Genomic DNA, 16,932 nt, shown 5'->3' on the forward strand with positions numbered 1-16,932 from the left:
GGGACCGAACCCAGGGCCTTGCGCTTCCTAGGTAAGCACTCTAACCACTGAGCTAAATCCCCAGCCCCAGCAGTATTTTCTTTTTCAATTGTTTTCCGTCTTCTTAGGAATAAAGTTGTGAGTAGATAGAGCAATATGAGGCTTTGCTGGGGAGGGTAAGATGGAAAATTCGGGAGGGAGACCATTCAGGAAGGCTGGAGTATTTACAGCCTTTTAAACAGTTGACATCCAAGGTGATTTTTGAATACCAACATGAACTATAAGACCTGTACAAGTTGGATGTGGTGGCATACATCTTTAATCCCAGCACTCTGGAGGGAGAGGCAGGGGGATCTCGAAGAGTTTAAGGCCAGCTTGGTCTAGTAGCAAGTTCCATGACAGCCAGGGCTATGTAGAGAGATCTGTTTCCAAATAAATAAATAAAGGAAAAGACCTGCAGAAGATTGTTGTACAAATATTTTCTCTTGAGCTTTAAAAAAATATTTATTTTATGTATATGAGTACACTGTCGCTGTCTTCAGACACACCAGAAGAGGGCATCAGATCCCATTACAGATGGTTGTGAGCCACCATGTGGTTGCTGGGAATTGAACTCAGGACCTCTGGAAGAGCAGTCGGTCCTCTTAACCGCTGAGTCATCTCTCCAGCACTCCTCTTGAGCTCCTAACCTCTTTGTATCTGAACTCCTACTGTACTGTCCTCTGAGTCTGCAGAGTGGTCAAGTTGTCTAGCACCTTCTCTTCTCTAGTTCATTCCCTCTCCACAGTTCCTTTCTAAGAGCAGCACTGGGCTCAGCTAAGGGGTCCTTTTGACTTATGTCTGCCACTGTCAGAGGGTTGGAGCTGCCTTTTCTGTGTTCTAGTGGCACATGTGCTGCCAGGGAGTTAAGAAGCAAGGGAGAGCTTTGGGAAGACGCAGTGTGCTGGTGAGTGGGATTCCTACTAGGCTGCAGGGTGGATAGGCAGTTTCAAAGTCTGTTCGTCTGTCTTGGCCATAGGTGCCAGTGAGATTACAGTTCATTCTCATCAAAAGATGGGTGGCTCAACTTTGGGGAATATTTCCATTTCCGAATTGCTTATAAACCTAAGTAAATTTCTAATTGGCATGTTGTTGGAAAAGATATGTGTAAGCCTTTTTTCCCCCTACAAAATGAAATTCACAAAATTTATGTGAGAGTTACCTACTATCCAGTCCTTTCTAAAACTGTCATTTGCCCTTTCTAGGTCATATTGGGTTGGTGACATCAGCTGGACGCATGACAGTCTTTTTCTGGCTTGTGTATTAAAGCGTGGCTCCCTGGTTTTATTGACCTGCCTGGGTGAATTGCTAACATTAGTTACATTTGGTTGTTCTATAGAGTTTGGGCCAGCTGAATTTATTCCTCTTCATCCACTAATAACATATAGGTGAGAAATTTGAATTGTTTTGTTTAATACCTTATTTTCTTTGGTGATTAATTTTATACATATTTTATGTTTTTTTTTCTGTGACTCTGTCATGTCAATATCTGTTTCTTATCTGTTCCTAATTATTTATAGTTTTCTTCCTGTTTCTTTTTGTGGCTTAATCCTGGTGAAAATTTGACATTGTGACTATGTAAGTATAAAGTTATTTAAATTCTTAATAGTACTAAAAACTTATCTTTACTATAAAAGACAACAAAATGTGATTATTATTTTAAAAATGTAGCACTGAGAGAACTTAGTAACTAAAAATTAACATGTTTTTCCAAAGGATACAAAATCTGTTGTTAATAGACTATAGGGTGTAACTATATTTGGATTTTAATTGTGAAAAAAGGTAGCAATTTGACTTTGTAGTCAAACAAATCATTTCAAATACTTGTTTTCCTATTTCCTAGTTGTGTAAGTGATAATTATTTTTTTCTTTTTCTTTTTTTCGGAGCTGGGGACCGAACCCAGGGCCTTGCGCTTGCTAGGCAAGCGCTCTACCACTGAGCTAAATCCCCAACCCTGTGATAATTATTTTTAAGTTCTCATTTTCTCATGAAATGAGGATGATAGTAATTGTCTTCTAGGATTGAGGGAATATGTGGTTCTCAATAAGATAAGCGCTGAGCCATTTTTGGTTTACTCTGTATAGTTAGATATATAGGGAGAGCTGTTTTAAAAATTAACTCATCTGGGGTTGGGGATTTAAGGGAATTTAGCTCAGTGGTAGAGCGCTTGCCTAGCAAGCGCAAGGCCCTGGGTTCGGTCCCCAGCTCCGAAAAAAAGAAAAGAAAAAAAAATTAACTCATCTTAAGAACTCTGTGAGGAGGTGGGTACAGTGTGAGTGGGGGCAGAGGCTTCAGACACCCCTGCAGCTGGAGTTATGGAGGTCTGCTGGAAGGGTAGGACAAGTTCTTAACCACTGAGCCATCACTCCAGCCCCAAGAGCTGTTTTACATAGAAAAACTGAAAATTACTTTTGAAATTTTAAGTCTGTAGAAGGGAAACTGACATGGGTGCATCCTTGATTTATTTAGCAAGAAAGCAATGATTAATTTTTAGTGACAGATTAATGCTGAGAGAACACTCGTCAATTCCTACAGTGAATGTTTTTTGTTAAACTTTTGTATTTTTATTTTATGTATATGAGTATTTTGCCTGCATGTATGTCTGAACTTTGTGTGTATGGTGACCAAGAAGGCCAGATAAGGGTTAGATCTTCTGGGACTAGGCTTACAGGCAGTTGTGAGCCTCTATGTAGGTGCTGTGACGGAACTCAAAATTTATGTTTCCTTAAATTTCCTCACATTCTTTTTTTTTTTTTTTTTAAAGATTTATTTATTTTATGCATATGAGTACACTGTAGCTGTCTTCAGACACACCAGAAGAGGGCATCAGATCTCATTACAGATGGTTGTGAGCTACCATGTGGTTGCTGGGATTTGAACTCAGGACCTCTGGAAGAGCAGTCAGTGCTCTTAACCACTGAGCCATCTTTCCAGCCCTTTTTTTTTTTTTATTTTTTTTTATTTTTTTTTTCACATTCTTTTTTAAAATTACTATTTTAAGGCATTTTTTTTCCTTTTTTTTTGGAGCCGGAGACTGAATCCAGGGCCTTGCACTTGCTAGGCAAGCACTCTGCCACTGAGCTAAATCCCCAACCCCTTAAGGCATTTCAAATGGGTTTTTCTAATAGGTATTCAGTATTTGAAAAAATAAAATTTGAAAATCATGACACATTTTTAAATAGTATAAAAATGATTCTTGCATTCCAAATCCTCAGAGGTAACAATTAACATCTTAGGGTATTATCGTCTTCCAAACAAGATTACTCATCTTGCATTTATAATCATAGCAATATGTTAGTTTTCTTCAAAATATGATAGATTACATGAAATAGCCTTTTATAATTTTATTTTTTTATTTTTTAAGATTTATTTATTAGATATAAGTACACTGTAGCTGTCTTCAGACTCACCAGAAGAGGACATCAGATCTCATTACAGATGGTTTTGAGTCACCGTGTGGTTGCTGGAATTTGAACTCAGGACCTCTGGAAGAGCTGTCAGTGCTCTTAACTTCTGAGCCATCTCTGTAGCCCTATAATTTTATTTTTAAGTGTATTATATGTATGTCCATGCTATGATGTGTGCATAGGCACAGGCAAGCCACAATGTACAAGTGGGAGCAATTCTCTCCTCCTACCTTAACTGTGTCAGGCTTATGCGGCACATGCTTTTATTCACTGAGCTCAATAGATATCCCCTCATCTGGCCTCCTGGTCACTGCATGCATTGGCATTCATGTAGGCAAAACTCCCGTGCACATAAAAACCCCTACAGGTTAAAAAAAAATACTTACACTGCAGGAAATGACAGTTTTCTACTAGCATTTATCTGTCACTATAGATTAGGTATTATGCCAGGCTGTGGTGGTGCACGCTTTTGATCCCAGCACTTGGGAAGCTGAGGCAAGTGGAGTTCCAGGATAGCCAGGGTTTATACAAAGAAACCCTGTATCAAGAAAACCAAATAGGGGCTGGAGAGATGGCTCAGTGGTTAAGAGCACTGACTGCTCTTCCAGAGGTCCTGAGTTCAATTCCCAGCAACCACATGGTGGCTCACAACCATCTGTGGGGGGATCCGATGCCCTCTTCTGGTGTGTCTGAGGACAGCTACAGTGTACTTATATATAATAAATGAATAAAAAAAAACCAAATAAAATTAATTAATTATTAAAAAATTAGAGATTGCTATTTTGCTAACCATAAGGACATACCCACATCAGTTTCCTTTCTATAGAGTGATGCACTTAACAGTCTTCTACATATCTCTTTTCTTTTCTTTTTTTTTTTTTTCTTTTCTATTTTTTGGAGCTGGGGACCGAACCCAGGGCCTTGCGCTTGCTAGGCAAGCGCTCTACCACTGAGCTAAATCCCCAACCCCCATATCTCTTTTCTTAATAGACACTTTTTTTTATGATTCCATAATACTGATCTGTTGTTGGACATTTGGCTAATGAAAAACAATCTTTATTAGAAATTTTGGGCATTCTGACTTGTCTTTTTGCAGTGTTAAAGATCAGACTCAGGACCTCATATTTGTGGGCAGGTCTCCCATATTTGTATTTTAATAGTTCTCTAGCCCAACAAATCACAATGTATTAATCTGTCTCATTTTATGTTACTTATAAAACATTGACTATAATAAGCAGCTATATTGTGTAATCAGTCAGCTGTATCATTATAACAGATATTTATATTTATGTGACTCATTCACTTTAAACTCAGAAACAGTCACTCATGATTATATTCTGTACCTCATTTCTTTTTTTCTCCTTATTAACAATTGTACTGATTGTAATTTTGTTATTCCTATGCTTATATATTTTAGAAGAAAGTCAGCTTCTTAACTTTAATAATAAAAGATTCCATAATTTTTTTCTGAAACAGGTTGTATATAGTTTTAAAAAAGCATAATAAATGCCACAAAAATTCAGGAAAAAATCTGGAAACATATAAAGACCTATGTTTTGATCACTGTATGTTTCCTGAAAGACAAATATACAATTAATACTTTAACGTCGTCTCATCTGCTTGCTCTCGTCATTCTGCGTGCTTACTTTGCCATGTTTTGAATGATATGATTACTTACTTAATACCCTTCTCTTGCTGATTCTGGACTTTTCATGTTTGTTTGCTAGACCACAGCGGCTTCCATTTCAAGATTCAAATAATGCTGTTGATTCGGCAGCCTCTGAGAGTGACCCTCTGAGACAGAGGTTTTCTATAAAAGCGCACTCACGACTACCCTACCTTCTCATCTCTGATGGCTACATGGTCACAACCCTTCGGTTTCTTGATAACCAGTCTCCAACAATGCTCGTGAGGGCCTTGCTTCTTGATTCAACCCAGAGGCTTGAGAAAGCCTACCAGAGCATGATGCTGTCTAAGGTACAGTGCCTTCGGGTATCTGTGGTTAAAAAATACTTTCTCTTCCTTTCAAAGTTAAAACTATTAACAGTCATATAGCCTTTCGACAGTAGAAGTGTTAATTGCTTTAGGTATATAGATAAAAATTTTTCTTGGAAATCATTTGTCTTTTGTTCTACAGCCCAAGGAGAAAGGGCTGAATTTGCGATCTCTGGATTCCTTGAGGTCTAGCCTGTTAAAGCGTCATGGAAAGGAAAGTTCAGTTCAATGCACTGTCCCCAGATTTTTGCAGGCAGAAGAAACAGTGAAGTTAAGTGAAACCACAGATTTTCAGGTACTTATTAGTACATACTGACTTTATTCTAAGAGATTCATTGGTTTGTTGTTTTTGTGGTTGTTAAAGGAAATAGAAATTTAAGAATCACACAGTGATTCCATGCATAAGCCTTGAGTGGAATTAAATATTTCTCCCCTGTGTTTAGGATTTTGAAGGAGAAGAAACTAATGAAGTTGAACAGTTTCTAAACAGTTCATTTTCTTTTTGTGACCAAAGAAAAGATATACTGTTTAATACTGCCAAGGAAGGAAGATTGGAGTTTGCATCTATGTTTGATACAATTCATGCAAAGGATGATTCCAAGGAGACAGACAGAACCATTGCAGAACTGCATTGTATCCAGAAAAAACTACTTGCAGCTTGGACTATAGGAGTTTCAAAAAATGTAGCAGAAAAAAAGTTAATGTTAAATTACACAGTACTTTGCATCACTCACTTTTTCTATATTCTTCAGTTTATAAAATGTCCTTTGCCAAAGTTTGACCTGTTTTTAAATAAGAGTCTGAAGCATAACACCTGGGTACTCTGTATCTTTCAACTTTTTCATCAGTGTTTATCAACCCACTATTGGGATATGAGATACAGACAAAATGTGGGCCATTTGCTGAAGCTCACCGCAAATACTGTAAAGCTTCTCTTGACTCAGCAACGAAAACATGGATTGTTCTCAGAAAAGCTTCTAGCTTGCCTTTCTTTACTCCGAACTGTGACTGACTGTTTAAATGGCACGTGCAGTCTGCAGCCTGAGGCTGCTCCTGCAGCAGCTGATGGAAGTCGACCAGCAGAGCTAGACTCGTTAATGGTACCCATTTTTCAATCTTCCAAGGAAAATTGGTCTTGGGACTCATCTTTAAAGATTTATCCTCAAGTGACAAATCTAGTTCAGAAGCCAGGTCACAGGTAAGAATACAAATAATAGTAAAACACCATTAGATTTCTTAGACTGTAATAAGTGTGTAATTCGGTTCTTTTTAGTATACTTACTAGGTTTTAAAACTGTTAGTACTAATGATAGAGTAATTTTCACTCTAGAAGGAAACTTTGTAACCACTGAATTCCAGTATCAAAACATGTTAATTTAGGGCTGGAGCGATGGCTCAGAGGTTAAGAGCACCGACTGCTCTCCCAGAGGTCCTGAGTTCAATTCCCAGCAACCACATGGTGGCTCACAACCATCTGTGATGGGATCCGATGCCCTCTTCTAGTGTGTCTGAAGACAGTGACAGTGTATTCACATACATCAAATAAATAAAATTAAAAATATATATATATATGTTAATTTAAAATATATAAGTACCTATTTCAGAATAGCAGCATATTTTCCTGGTATGTCAATATGATTTTTAAACTTTTTTGTTTTAATTTAATGTCTGTGTACTTATGTTTATGTGTAAATACCCATGGAAGCCGAAGAGGGCATCGAGTCCTCTGGAGATGAAGTTGCAGGCAGTTGTGAGCTGTCCAGTATGGGTGCAGAGATGCAAACTCAGGTCCTCTGAAGGAGCAGCAGATGCCCTTAACCTCTGATGCACCTTTCTATCCTCTCTATATAAATTTTATTTGTCAATCAAAAATTGTTTCAGGTTTTTTCCAATTATTAAAAAGCACACATTTTGGGGGTGTGGTCTTGGGCAGCCATAATGATCTTGAAAGTACATAGTAAAAGTTAAGTATGTAATGAAAAATGTACACAAGTGAATACAAATTTTGTGAAGATCTGTGGTCCTTATATGCATTTGCCACATATAGTATATCTCTTTTGATTGTGGACGGTGATCATTAACTTGGTCAGTATATTCTACTGTATCTGTGAGCGAACCAACCAAAGAATTGCTCATGAAGAGAGCTAAGCTTATTAAAACCATGAAATTTGGTTTTAATGATTATTTAATTTTTTTTGTACAGATTGATTGCTCTTTGGAGACTATTATACAAGAAAACTTTATGGTATCAAGCACAATTAAGCCGAAGAATTCCTGATGGTGACAGACAATTAACTGAAAATATCACACATGAAGTATCTTTAGTCAAGACTCTGTTATGTCATGTCCAGGCTAACCTGCAGGTGGCTGGGGATAGCTTGAGTCAAGCCTTAGAACTTACAGCTCTCAGTGGTTAGTATCTATAAACACTTTCTCACCTCTTGGGTGTATGAGGTGACGGACTGGGCTTTGGGTTTTCAATGGGGACACCTGATTTCCAGAATAATTTTAGGATGGGGATGTAATCTACTGCATTTCAAAACAAAACTTTTAAAAGTTATGTCATCAACTGTAGCTGACTGTTGGGTAAAATCATCCTTAGGTGAAGAGTGTTTTCTGCTAGCATCATATGAAAAGTCAGTTTGCCTGTGGAAGAAGGCTCTACAAGAAACCCAAGAGAAAGGTAAGGAGTGTTTTCAAAAAGTAGCTCTGTATTGGGAAGAACATAAGTTAACTTGCTGCAGAGTTTAAAAATATTAAGTTCAGAGTGTTCACACTATCTTACTATCTTACTCTCCAAGTAAGATGCAGATTGTAGGGAACTTGACTGTCAGAAATACTGTATTTTAAATTATTCTTGATTTTTAAAATCATGGCACTAAGAATCTTTTTAATGCTCTCTAGTTAAGTTTCCTGCCCACCACACCTTGTTTAATGATAAAATTTGTGGTTAAATGTTAATGGACAGAATGAGGTTTACACACTAAATACTTTTTCCATTTTTAAGGCACCACAAATATCTATTTAAGGCACCAAACATATGGGAAGCTATACATCAATATCCTGTCATCTTGCTACAGACATTGAGAGAACTATGGAGCTAAGCCTTCTGGCTTTTAAGAGAGTTGAGGGTTTTAGGTTAAGCAGAGTTAACCTATGAGTTAAGTCTAATTTGTGTGGGTCTTTTATAGTGGCATAGGACTCTAGGTTCCAGAAACTGATGTCATCTTTTATGATATTTGACTGCAGGTATGACCGAGATAAAAAAGTAGTCACTGCCTGGTCAGAGCACTACACTTGATGTTTATTCTCTGGCTGCTGTAGCTGTTCATAGCTGAGCTATGTATCTGCTGTAGCTCTCTCTTTCCATCTACTAGTGTTTTCTCAGTGCTTGCTGCTGTTGCCCAGTACTGCACAAGGCACTAGAGACACAGAATAAAAAGCTGAACTTTCGTTACAGTCGGGAACATAAAAAGAGCACCTCTGTACTCTAAACCTGAAGGTTCAGATCGGCTCCTGGGAATCCTGGAGAGGTGATGTTTAAAGTTGAGTTAAAATTAAACAGTTTAGACAATAGGATGGGTTAACAGAGGATGGATGTTCCTCATGAATTTAGATCCTAAGGTAGGTCAACTGAGTCATACCATTAGCCCTACATCATAAAAGGTGTCACCAGTTTCAGAAATTAGAGAAACTGAAGGCCTGAGAGATGCTAAGAATTTGGCAAGGTGTAGGTTGTTTACTCAGAATAGAGTGTGTGATCTGTGTGTGCTGCATTAGTGTTCAGTAGGTCAGGATTGGTGAGAGGGAGCAGTAGTGAAGGAGGCCTATATGAAGTGACAAAGACAGTAGGGTTTTTTGTTTTTAAAAACATGTACTGTCTTTGTAGCTCCGGCTCGCCTGGAAGTTACCATGTAGACCAGGCTGTCCTTGAACTCACAGAGATCTCACTATCCCTGCCTCCTGAGTGCTGGTATTTTTAAAATGACATTTACTTATGTGGAGGGGAGCACATTTGCTAGAGAATTACATGTGGAGGTCAGAGGATGCGTTGTAGGAGTCAGTTCTCTCCTTCCACTGTGCAGGACCTGGGGTCAAACTCAGGCTGTCAGGCTTGTGGTGTGGAACTATCTTACTGCTGGCCCACTTGGAGGAAAAAGACTGTCCAAGTAAGGACAGAAGGTCCCTGATTTACAAAGTTTAACTTTAAACTTTTAACTTAGTGATGGCAGGAAAGTCATGTATATTCAGTAGAAAGCTTCCGATTGGTTTTCCTAGTTTGTCCTGAGCTAAAAGTTCCATGTAGTACGCACTGCTGAAGAGCAGCAGAGTCTTAGTCAGCTGTGTGATCACCAGGGTAACAGCCAGTGCTCCACTGTGAGCCGAGATGATTGTTTGGTTAGGTATGGGATTGCATAAAAGTATTTACTTTTATGTTCTGTATATAAGTGATTTGCTTGCATTTATGTCTGGTATCTGTGCACTATATATATGCACTATATATGTGCCTGAAACCTGTGGAGATCAGAAAGAAGGTGGTAGAGCCCCTGGAACTAGAGTTTTGGAGGATGGTGTAGGTGATAGGAGCCAATACCTAGGTTCTTTGCAAGAGCAGCAAGTGCTCTTCAGTGCAGATCTATCTTTCCAGCTCACATACATGCACTTTTGATTTATAATATTTTCCATTTATGATGTGTTTACGAATCAAGGAGCCCCTTTATAGGTCAGTTAAGAAGGTCACTTTGATACACTTGTGGTTGGAGAGGTGTAGACTGTATACAAAGCCAGACCTTTACTCAGATGAAGACACTGAACCAGGCAGCATCCATGCCAATGGGTGAGTTCATATTTAATAGACGCACAGCAAGTTTGATCAGTGGGAATTGTGATTGATTGGATTTGGGAAAAAAGTTTAATGTAGTTTTCAGTTTTAAGATCTGGTCAACTGGATAAAGGAGAGGAATTCAGTGAAGTAGAAAATTTTGTGTTTCTCCCTTATTTTTTTAACTTTATTGATTCTTTATGAATATCACATCATGTACCCAAATCCAACTCATCTCCCTGTCCCTCCAGATCTACACTCTGCCCTTGCAACCTTCCCACAAAACAAAACAGAGGAAAACACACACAAAATCTCGCTGTGGCAGTTGCGGTGTGTCACACAGTACACCTTTTGCCCAAACAGCTTTAGTGCAAGTGTTTGATGCAGTAATTCAGGTCTGCTTGAGGCCTCTGGCTTCTGCTACACTATCAGTCCTGGATCCTCCCCCGGTCTCCTTGGATACCCTGTTGTTGCCTTGTCCTGGAGCCTTACAGCTTTGGTTCTGGAGGACCAGCCCCTTCACATGCTTTAGCAGTTTATAGACGAGGTAATGTTAGGGTGGGTCAGCCCAGAGCCCTGGGTGGTAGCTGAGTTGGTCAGCCTGACAGTCCTCCTGCGCCTGTATTATACAATATGTGGTCACACTGTGAACACTGAGATTGCTATTTGATGAAAAACCTGTTTCTAGTTGTGCGGCTCAGCCCTTACCATACACATTTAATCCCCGTGGCTGCAATATAGACACACTCTTGTTCTGTTTTTTTCCTTTTATAGTATTTTCATTGATTATTTGGGAATTTCATATCATGCACCCTGGTCTGCCCTCCAACTCTTGTGACCTCCCTCCAAAAAGGAGAACGAGGAGGAGGAAGAAGAGAAAGAGGAGGAGGAAGGAGAAGAGGAGGAGAAGTAAGAGGAAGAGGAGGAGGAGAAGAGGAGGAAGAGAAGGAGGGAGGGGAGGAAGAGGAGGAAGAAGAGGAAGAGGAGGGGGAAGAGGAAGAAGAGGAGGAAGAGGAGGAAGGGGAGGAGGGAAAAGTTCAATATGTGTTACCCATATATTCTCAGTGGCCAGTTCCTTAAAAAAGACTGTCAGAAATTCTTTATTGAAGTATAAAACAGATGTAAAAACCTGCATGTCACAACTGTATAGCTTGATGAATTTTCACATACCACACAGCTGTCTTCACAGGAGGAGCCCGGAGCAGTCCCGTAGGTCCCATGCGTCCAAGCGTCTAAGTCGGACTCTTCTGTTTCAGGAGGAAGAAGGATGCGCTTTCTTCAGTTACGCTACTATCTCTCTCTCTTGTACTGTCACCTCTACTGTTACAATTTAAACGATGCCCAAGGATTATGTGATCACCTAGTAAGAGAGATACTCAGCTATTCCCAATTACCTGTACAAGAAAGGAGAGATTACTCAGGTATGCTTTTTAAAATTCACTTATTTATTTGTTTATCTTGAAGCAGGGTCTCGCTGTGTCTCTCTCTGGCTTTCTTGGTACTCGTGTAACCAGCCCATGCTGACCTCAACCTCATGGCCGTTCTTCTGCCTCCCCCTCCTAAGTGCTGGGATTATAGGAATGTGCCATCCCACTGACTGTAGCATTCATTTTTCTTTATGGATTTAGAGAACAAATTGTTTACATGTAAGAACTGCCTTGCCGTTACAGTGACTAAGTTATTCTTTGTGGGTTTTGGACTGTCAGCTTCTTGGTGGCTTACCACAGAGTTGTTATTTGAGATTTATCCAAGAACTCACTGAAGTTACTTCTCTCAAGGAGTCAAAATAGGTTCATTTTCTTTCTAATTCCTTGCTTTTCTCAGTTCCTTGTTATTTCAGTCCTTTGTATACTCTGGATCTTAACCTCTTGGAGGATATTAGCTGGCCAAGTCATTTCCTGCTTGTGGGCTTCTTCATCACTAGGTTGATTGTTTCCTTTGCTGTGCAGAAGCTTTTCAGTGTTATGAAATCTCATCAGTTGTGGGCTTTAGTTTCGGAGTGAATGGAATCGTGTGTGAGAGCTCTTCCCAGCCCCTGTATCCTGTGGAGCACTGTCTGTGTGTTCTTCCTGCAGCTTCAGGAGTGAACGGAATCGTGTGAGAGCTCTTCCCAGCCCCTGTATCCTGTGGAGCACTGTCTGTGTGTTCTTCCTGCAGCTTCAGGAGTGAACGGAATCGTGTGTGAGAGCTCTTCCCAGCCCCTGTATCCTGTGGAGCACTGTCTGTGTGTTCTTCCTGCAGCTTCAGGAGTGAACGGAATCGTGTGTGAGAGCTCTTCCCAGCCCCTGTATCCTGTGGAGCACTGTCTGTGTGTTCTTCCTGCAGCTTCAGGAGTGAACGGAATCGTGTGTGAGAGCTCTTCCCAGCCCCTGTATCCTGTGGAGCACTGTCTGTGTGTTCTTCCTGCAGCTTCAGGAGTGAACGGAATCGTGTGAGAGCTCTTCCCAGCCCCTGTATCCTGTGGAGCACTGTCTGTGTGTTCTTCCTGCAGCTTCAGGAGTGAACGGAATTGTGTGTGAGAGCTCTTCCCAGCCCCTGTATCCTGTGGAGCACTGTCTGTGTGTTCTTCCTGCAGCTTCAGGAGTGAACGGAATTGTGTGTGAGAGCTCTTCCCAGCCCCTGTATCCTGTGGAGCACTGTCTGTGTGTTCTTCCTGCAGCTTCAGGAGTGAACAGAATCGTGTGTGAGAGCTCTTCCCAGCCCCTGTATCCTGTGGAGCACTGTCTGTGTGTTCTTCCTGCAGCTTCAGGAGTGAACAGAATCGTGTGAGAGCTCTTCCCAGCCCCTGTATCCTGTGGAGCACTGTCTGTGTGTTCTTCCTGCAGCTTTAGGAGTGAACGGAATCGTGTGTGAGAGCTCTTCCCAGCCCCTGTATCCTGTGGAGCACTGTCTGTGTGTTCTTCCTGCAGCTTCAGGAGTGAACGGAATCGTGTGAGAGCTCTTCCCAGCCCCTGTATCCTGTGGAGCACTGTCTGTGTGTTCTTCCTGCAGCTTCAGGAGTGAACGGAATCGTGTGAGAGAGCTCTTCCCAGCCCCTGTATCCTGTGGAGCACTGTCTGTGTGTTCTTCCTGCAGCTTCAGCCTCCATGCTGACGTCCTTGAGGGAATGGAGCTCTGTGGTGCAGGGTGAAAGATAGGGGTTGGTTTCATTTTTCTAAAATGTGGATGTCCAATTTTCTCAGTATTGTTGTTTTAGTTTGCTTTCTATTGTTACACTGACCAATAATCTGAGCACTCGAAGGCAGAGGCAGGTGAATCTCTATGACTTCAGGGCCAGCCTGGTCTACATAATGAGTTCCTGGTTAGCCAAGAGACCTTGTCCATTGAGAAAGGAAATGAGGGCAGGACCTAAAGGGGGAAACTGAAGCAGAGAGCCTAGAGGAGTGCTGCTTACTGGCTTGCTCAGTGTACTTGTTATAACACCCAGGACTGAGGTGGCACCGTCCACAGTTGACTTGGGTCCTCCAAGAAAATATCTCACTGGCACACCTACAGGCAGTCTGATGGGGGCATTTTTGTCAACTTAGCTTTTTCATACTTCTAGCTTGTGTTAAGCTGAACAAACACGAACTAGGACACCATTTACTGAGCTTGATGTCTTTCCTCAGGTTGTGTTTTCAGTGTCTATGAATACTGGCTGACTGTAGTGACATAGACTTAGGTTTGGGTCTGGCACCCTCCTGTTGGTCTGCTTGTCTTTGTGCAGTACCCTGCTGTTCCGTTACTGTAACTGACACAGCTTGAAATCGAAGTCTGTAGTCCCTCCAGCACGTCCTTTTTAATTGCTTGGCTATCTGAGGTCTTTTGTGCTTCCATATGAATTTGAATACTGTGAATTTTATTTCTGTGAATATTATGAATACCTTGATTAGGATTGTAATGAATCTGATTGAATCTATAAATGATTTCGACAGGATTGTAATTTTTTACATTCTTGTAATGATGCATGAACATGGGAGATCTTTCAATCTTTTAGTGCCTTTCTCAGATTAGGTTATTCTTAGATATATTTATCCACTGAGATTATTATGAATGGGAGTGTGTCTATGACTGATGTATTGTAATTGGTATACAAAAAGGCTACTGATTTTTATAAATTGATTTTGTGTGTTTGTGTATTCTGCCACTATGTGAGAATTTTGGAATTTTGGTTTCTTTAAAAAGCCCAGAAAGAGGGACACATTCGTTATCTTTTCCTTTCTGCTCTTTGACACTGCCGAGGAAGCATGGCTGAACACTCTCATCCCCTGCCACCATGTCTAAGTCAGAGTCCCCCAAGGAGCCGGAGCAGCTGCGGAAGCTCTTCACTGGAGGGCTGAGCTTTGAAACAACCAACGAGAGTCTGAGGAGCCATTTTGAGCGATGGGGAACACTCACCGACTGTGTGGTGATCAGAGATCCAAACACCAAAAGATCCGGAGGCTTTGGGTTTGTCACAAACGCCACTGTGGAGGAAGTGGATGCTGCCATGAATGCAAGACCACACAAGGTGGATAGAAGAGTTGTGGAACCTAAGAGAGCTGTGTCAAGAGAAGATTCTCAGAGACTTAACTGTGAAGAAGATCTTTGTTGGTGTTAAAGAAGACACTGACGAACATCACCTACGAGATTATTTTGAGCAGAATGGGAAAATTGAAGTAATTGAAATTATGACTGACAGAGGCAGTGGAAAAAAGAGGGGATTTGCTTTTGTCACCTTTGATGACCATGACTCTGTGCATAAGATTGTTATTCAGAAATACCATACTGTGAATGGCCACAACTGAGAAGTAAGAAAGGCTCTGTCGAAACAAGAGATGGCTAGTGCTTCATCTGAACAGAAAGGTTAAAGTGGTTCCGGAAACTTTGGTGGTGGTCGTGGAGGTGGTTTTGGTGGCAATGACAATTTTGGTCGAGGAGGGAACTTAAGTGGTCGTGGTGGCTTTGGATATGGTGGCAGTGGGGATGGCTATAATGGATTTGGCAATGATGGTGGTTATGGAGGAGGCAGCCCTGGTTACTCTGGAGGAAGCAGAGGCTATGGAAGTGGTAGACAGGGTTATGGAAACCAGGGCAGTGGCTATGGCGGGAGTGGCAGCTCTGACAGCTATAACAACGGAGGAGGCAGAGGCAGCTTTGGCGGTGGTAGTGGAAGCAATTTTGGAGGTGGTGGAAGCTACAATGATTTTGGCAATTACAACAACCAGTCATCAAAATCTGTACTGATGAAAGGAGGAAACGTTGGAGGCAGGAGCTCTGGCCCTTATGGTGGTGGAGGCCAGTACTGTGCTAAACCACGAAACCAAGGTGGCTATGGAGGTTCCAGCAGCAGCAGTAGCTATGGCAGTGGCAGGAGGTTCTAATTACAGCCAGGAAACAAAGCTCAGCACGAGAGGAGAGCCAGAGAAGTGACAGGGAAGCCACAGGTTACAACAGATTTGTGAACTCAGCCAAGCACAGTGCTGGCAGGGCCTAGCTGCTACAAAGAAGACATGTTTTAGACAATACTCATGTGTGTGGGCAAAAAAGCTCCAGGACTGTATCTGTGACTAATTGTACAACAGGTTATTTTAGTTTCTGTTCTGTGGAAAGTGTAAAGCATTCCAACGAAGGGTTTTACTGTAGACCTTTTTCACCCATGCTGTTGATTGCTAAATGTAAAAGTCTGATAAATACGTGAATAATATGTGAATTAATTCAGATACGCTGAATATGTGTCTTTTTTAAAAACAACAAAAACAGAATGTTTTTTTTTTCTTTTTTTTTCGGAGCTGGGGACCGAACCCAGGGCCCGAACCCACGGCCTTGCGCTTGCTAGGCAAGAGCTCTACCACTGAGCTAAATCCCCAACCCCAAAAACAGAGTGTTTTTTGTTTGAATCCCAGGTGTGACATCTGGGGCTGCTTCAGATTGTCCACAGCAGCTATATTTTGTCTCCTACTCTAGCAGGCGGATGATCTTGCCAGCTGCAGATAGTGTGTGCAATTGTGTGACATTGAAATCCTGGGGACGTTTGAGAGGCAGAGTGGGTTGTTGGTTAGTGGTTGGTTGTTGGCTGATGTTGGTTAAATAGTGTGAAAAGAAGAAACAAGATGGAAACTACATATCCTGACAGCGAAGATCAACCTTGCCCTAAGGAACTTGACACCCCTTCAGCAGGAAGTAGTTTAAGGATAACATTGATCCTTTTCTGATCCTTGACTTTATTCAGGGAACTTTTTTCTTTCCCTTCTATCCTTTTTTTCGGGGTTGAAAAGGTGGAAGAAAGGGGTGAAACAAAGGGTGGATGAAAGAACCCACAAAGTAGCCTAAGACAGCCACAGCCACATTACCAAGTGTACTGTTTATAGAAGTTTCCTGGTTACATTTTTGGTATATTTTATATTATCTATGAATATGGATAATTGGATGTCTTTTCCTATTACTGCCCCTTTAATTTCCTTCTCCTGTCTTAATGCTCTGGCTGTGGCTTGGAACACTGTGTTGAAAGTGGCTGTGCTCACCTTCAACCCCCCAGTGTACCACAGCACTCTCTAAAAGGACTGGGGTAGAGAATGGTGGCCCCAGCTGGTTCGAGTCAGGGTCTGAGAGACTCTTCTGGTTGGCTTGTACTCCACTGTATATTACTGGATGGGCCTGAGAGTGGGTGTTGTCTCAAATAATGTTACTTTTTATAGCTTGTTGAAACTGTTGGTCATTTGCTCAACTGT

General features: G+C 41.2%; 1 protein-coding gene and 1 pseudogene across 11 annotated transcripts in view; both read left to right on the top strand.

The window, feature by feature from the left end:
- Cplane1 (ciliogenesis and planar polarity effector complex subunit 1) overlaps positions 1 to 16,932 on the top strand; it is a 100,699-nt gene that overhangs the window by 12,837 nt on the left and 70,930 nt on the right. For 8 of the 11 annotated variants that reach the window (XM_063281736.1, XM_063281741.1, XM_063281738.1 and 5 more), the window contains exons 9-16: positions 1,224 to 1,406; positions 5,154 to 5,403; positions 5,564 to 5,716; positions 5,865 to 6,619; positions 7,625 to 7,833; positions 8,024 to 8,104; positions 11,018 to 11,152; positions 11,500 to 11,664. In XM_063281736.1, coding sequence (XP_063137806.1) covers positions 1,224 to 1,406; positions 5,154 to 5,403; positions 5,564 to 5,716; positions 5,865 to 6,619; positions 7,625 to 7,833; positions 8,024 to 8,104; positions 11,018 to 11,152; positions 11,500 to 11,664 — 1,931 coding nt within the window. The remainder of the gene's footprint in view (positions 1 to 1,223; positions 1,407 to 5,153; positions 5,404 to 5,563; positions 5,717 to 5,864; positions 6,620 to 7,624; positions 7,834 to 8,023; positions 8,105 to 11,017; positions 11,153 to 11,499; positions 11,665 to 16,932) is intronic. The other 3 variants (XM_039103529.2, XM_039103531.2, NM_001427186.1) reach the window with 1 other exon arrangement.
- On the top strand, positions 11,671 to 16,930 carry Hnrnpa1-ps29 (heterogeneous nuclear ribonucleoprotein A1, pseudogene 29; annotated as a pseudogene).

Source organism: Rattus norvegicus, chromosome 2, assembly GCF_036323735.1.
Source record: "Rattus norvegicus strain BN/NHsdMcwi chromosome 2, GRCr8, whole genome shotgun sequence".
In the NCBI taxonomy this organism is placed as follows: Eukaryota; Metazoa; Chordata; class Mammalia; order Rodentia; family Muridae; genus Rattus; species Rattus norvegicus.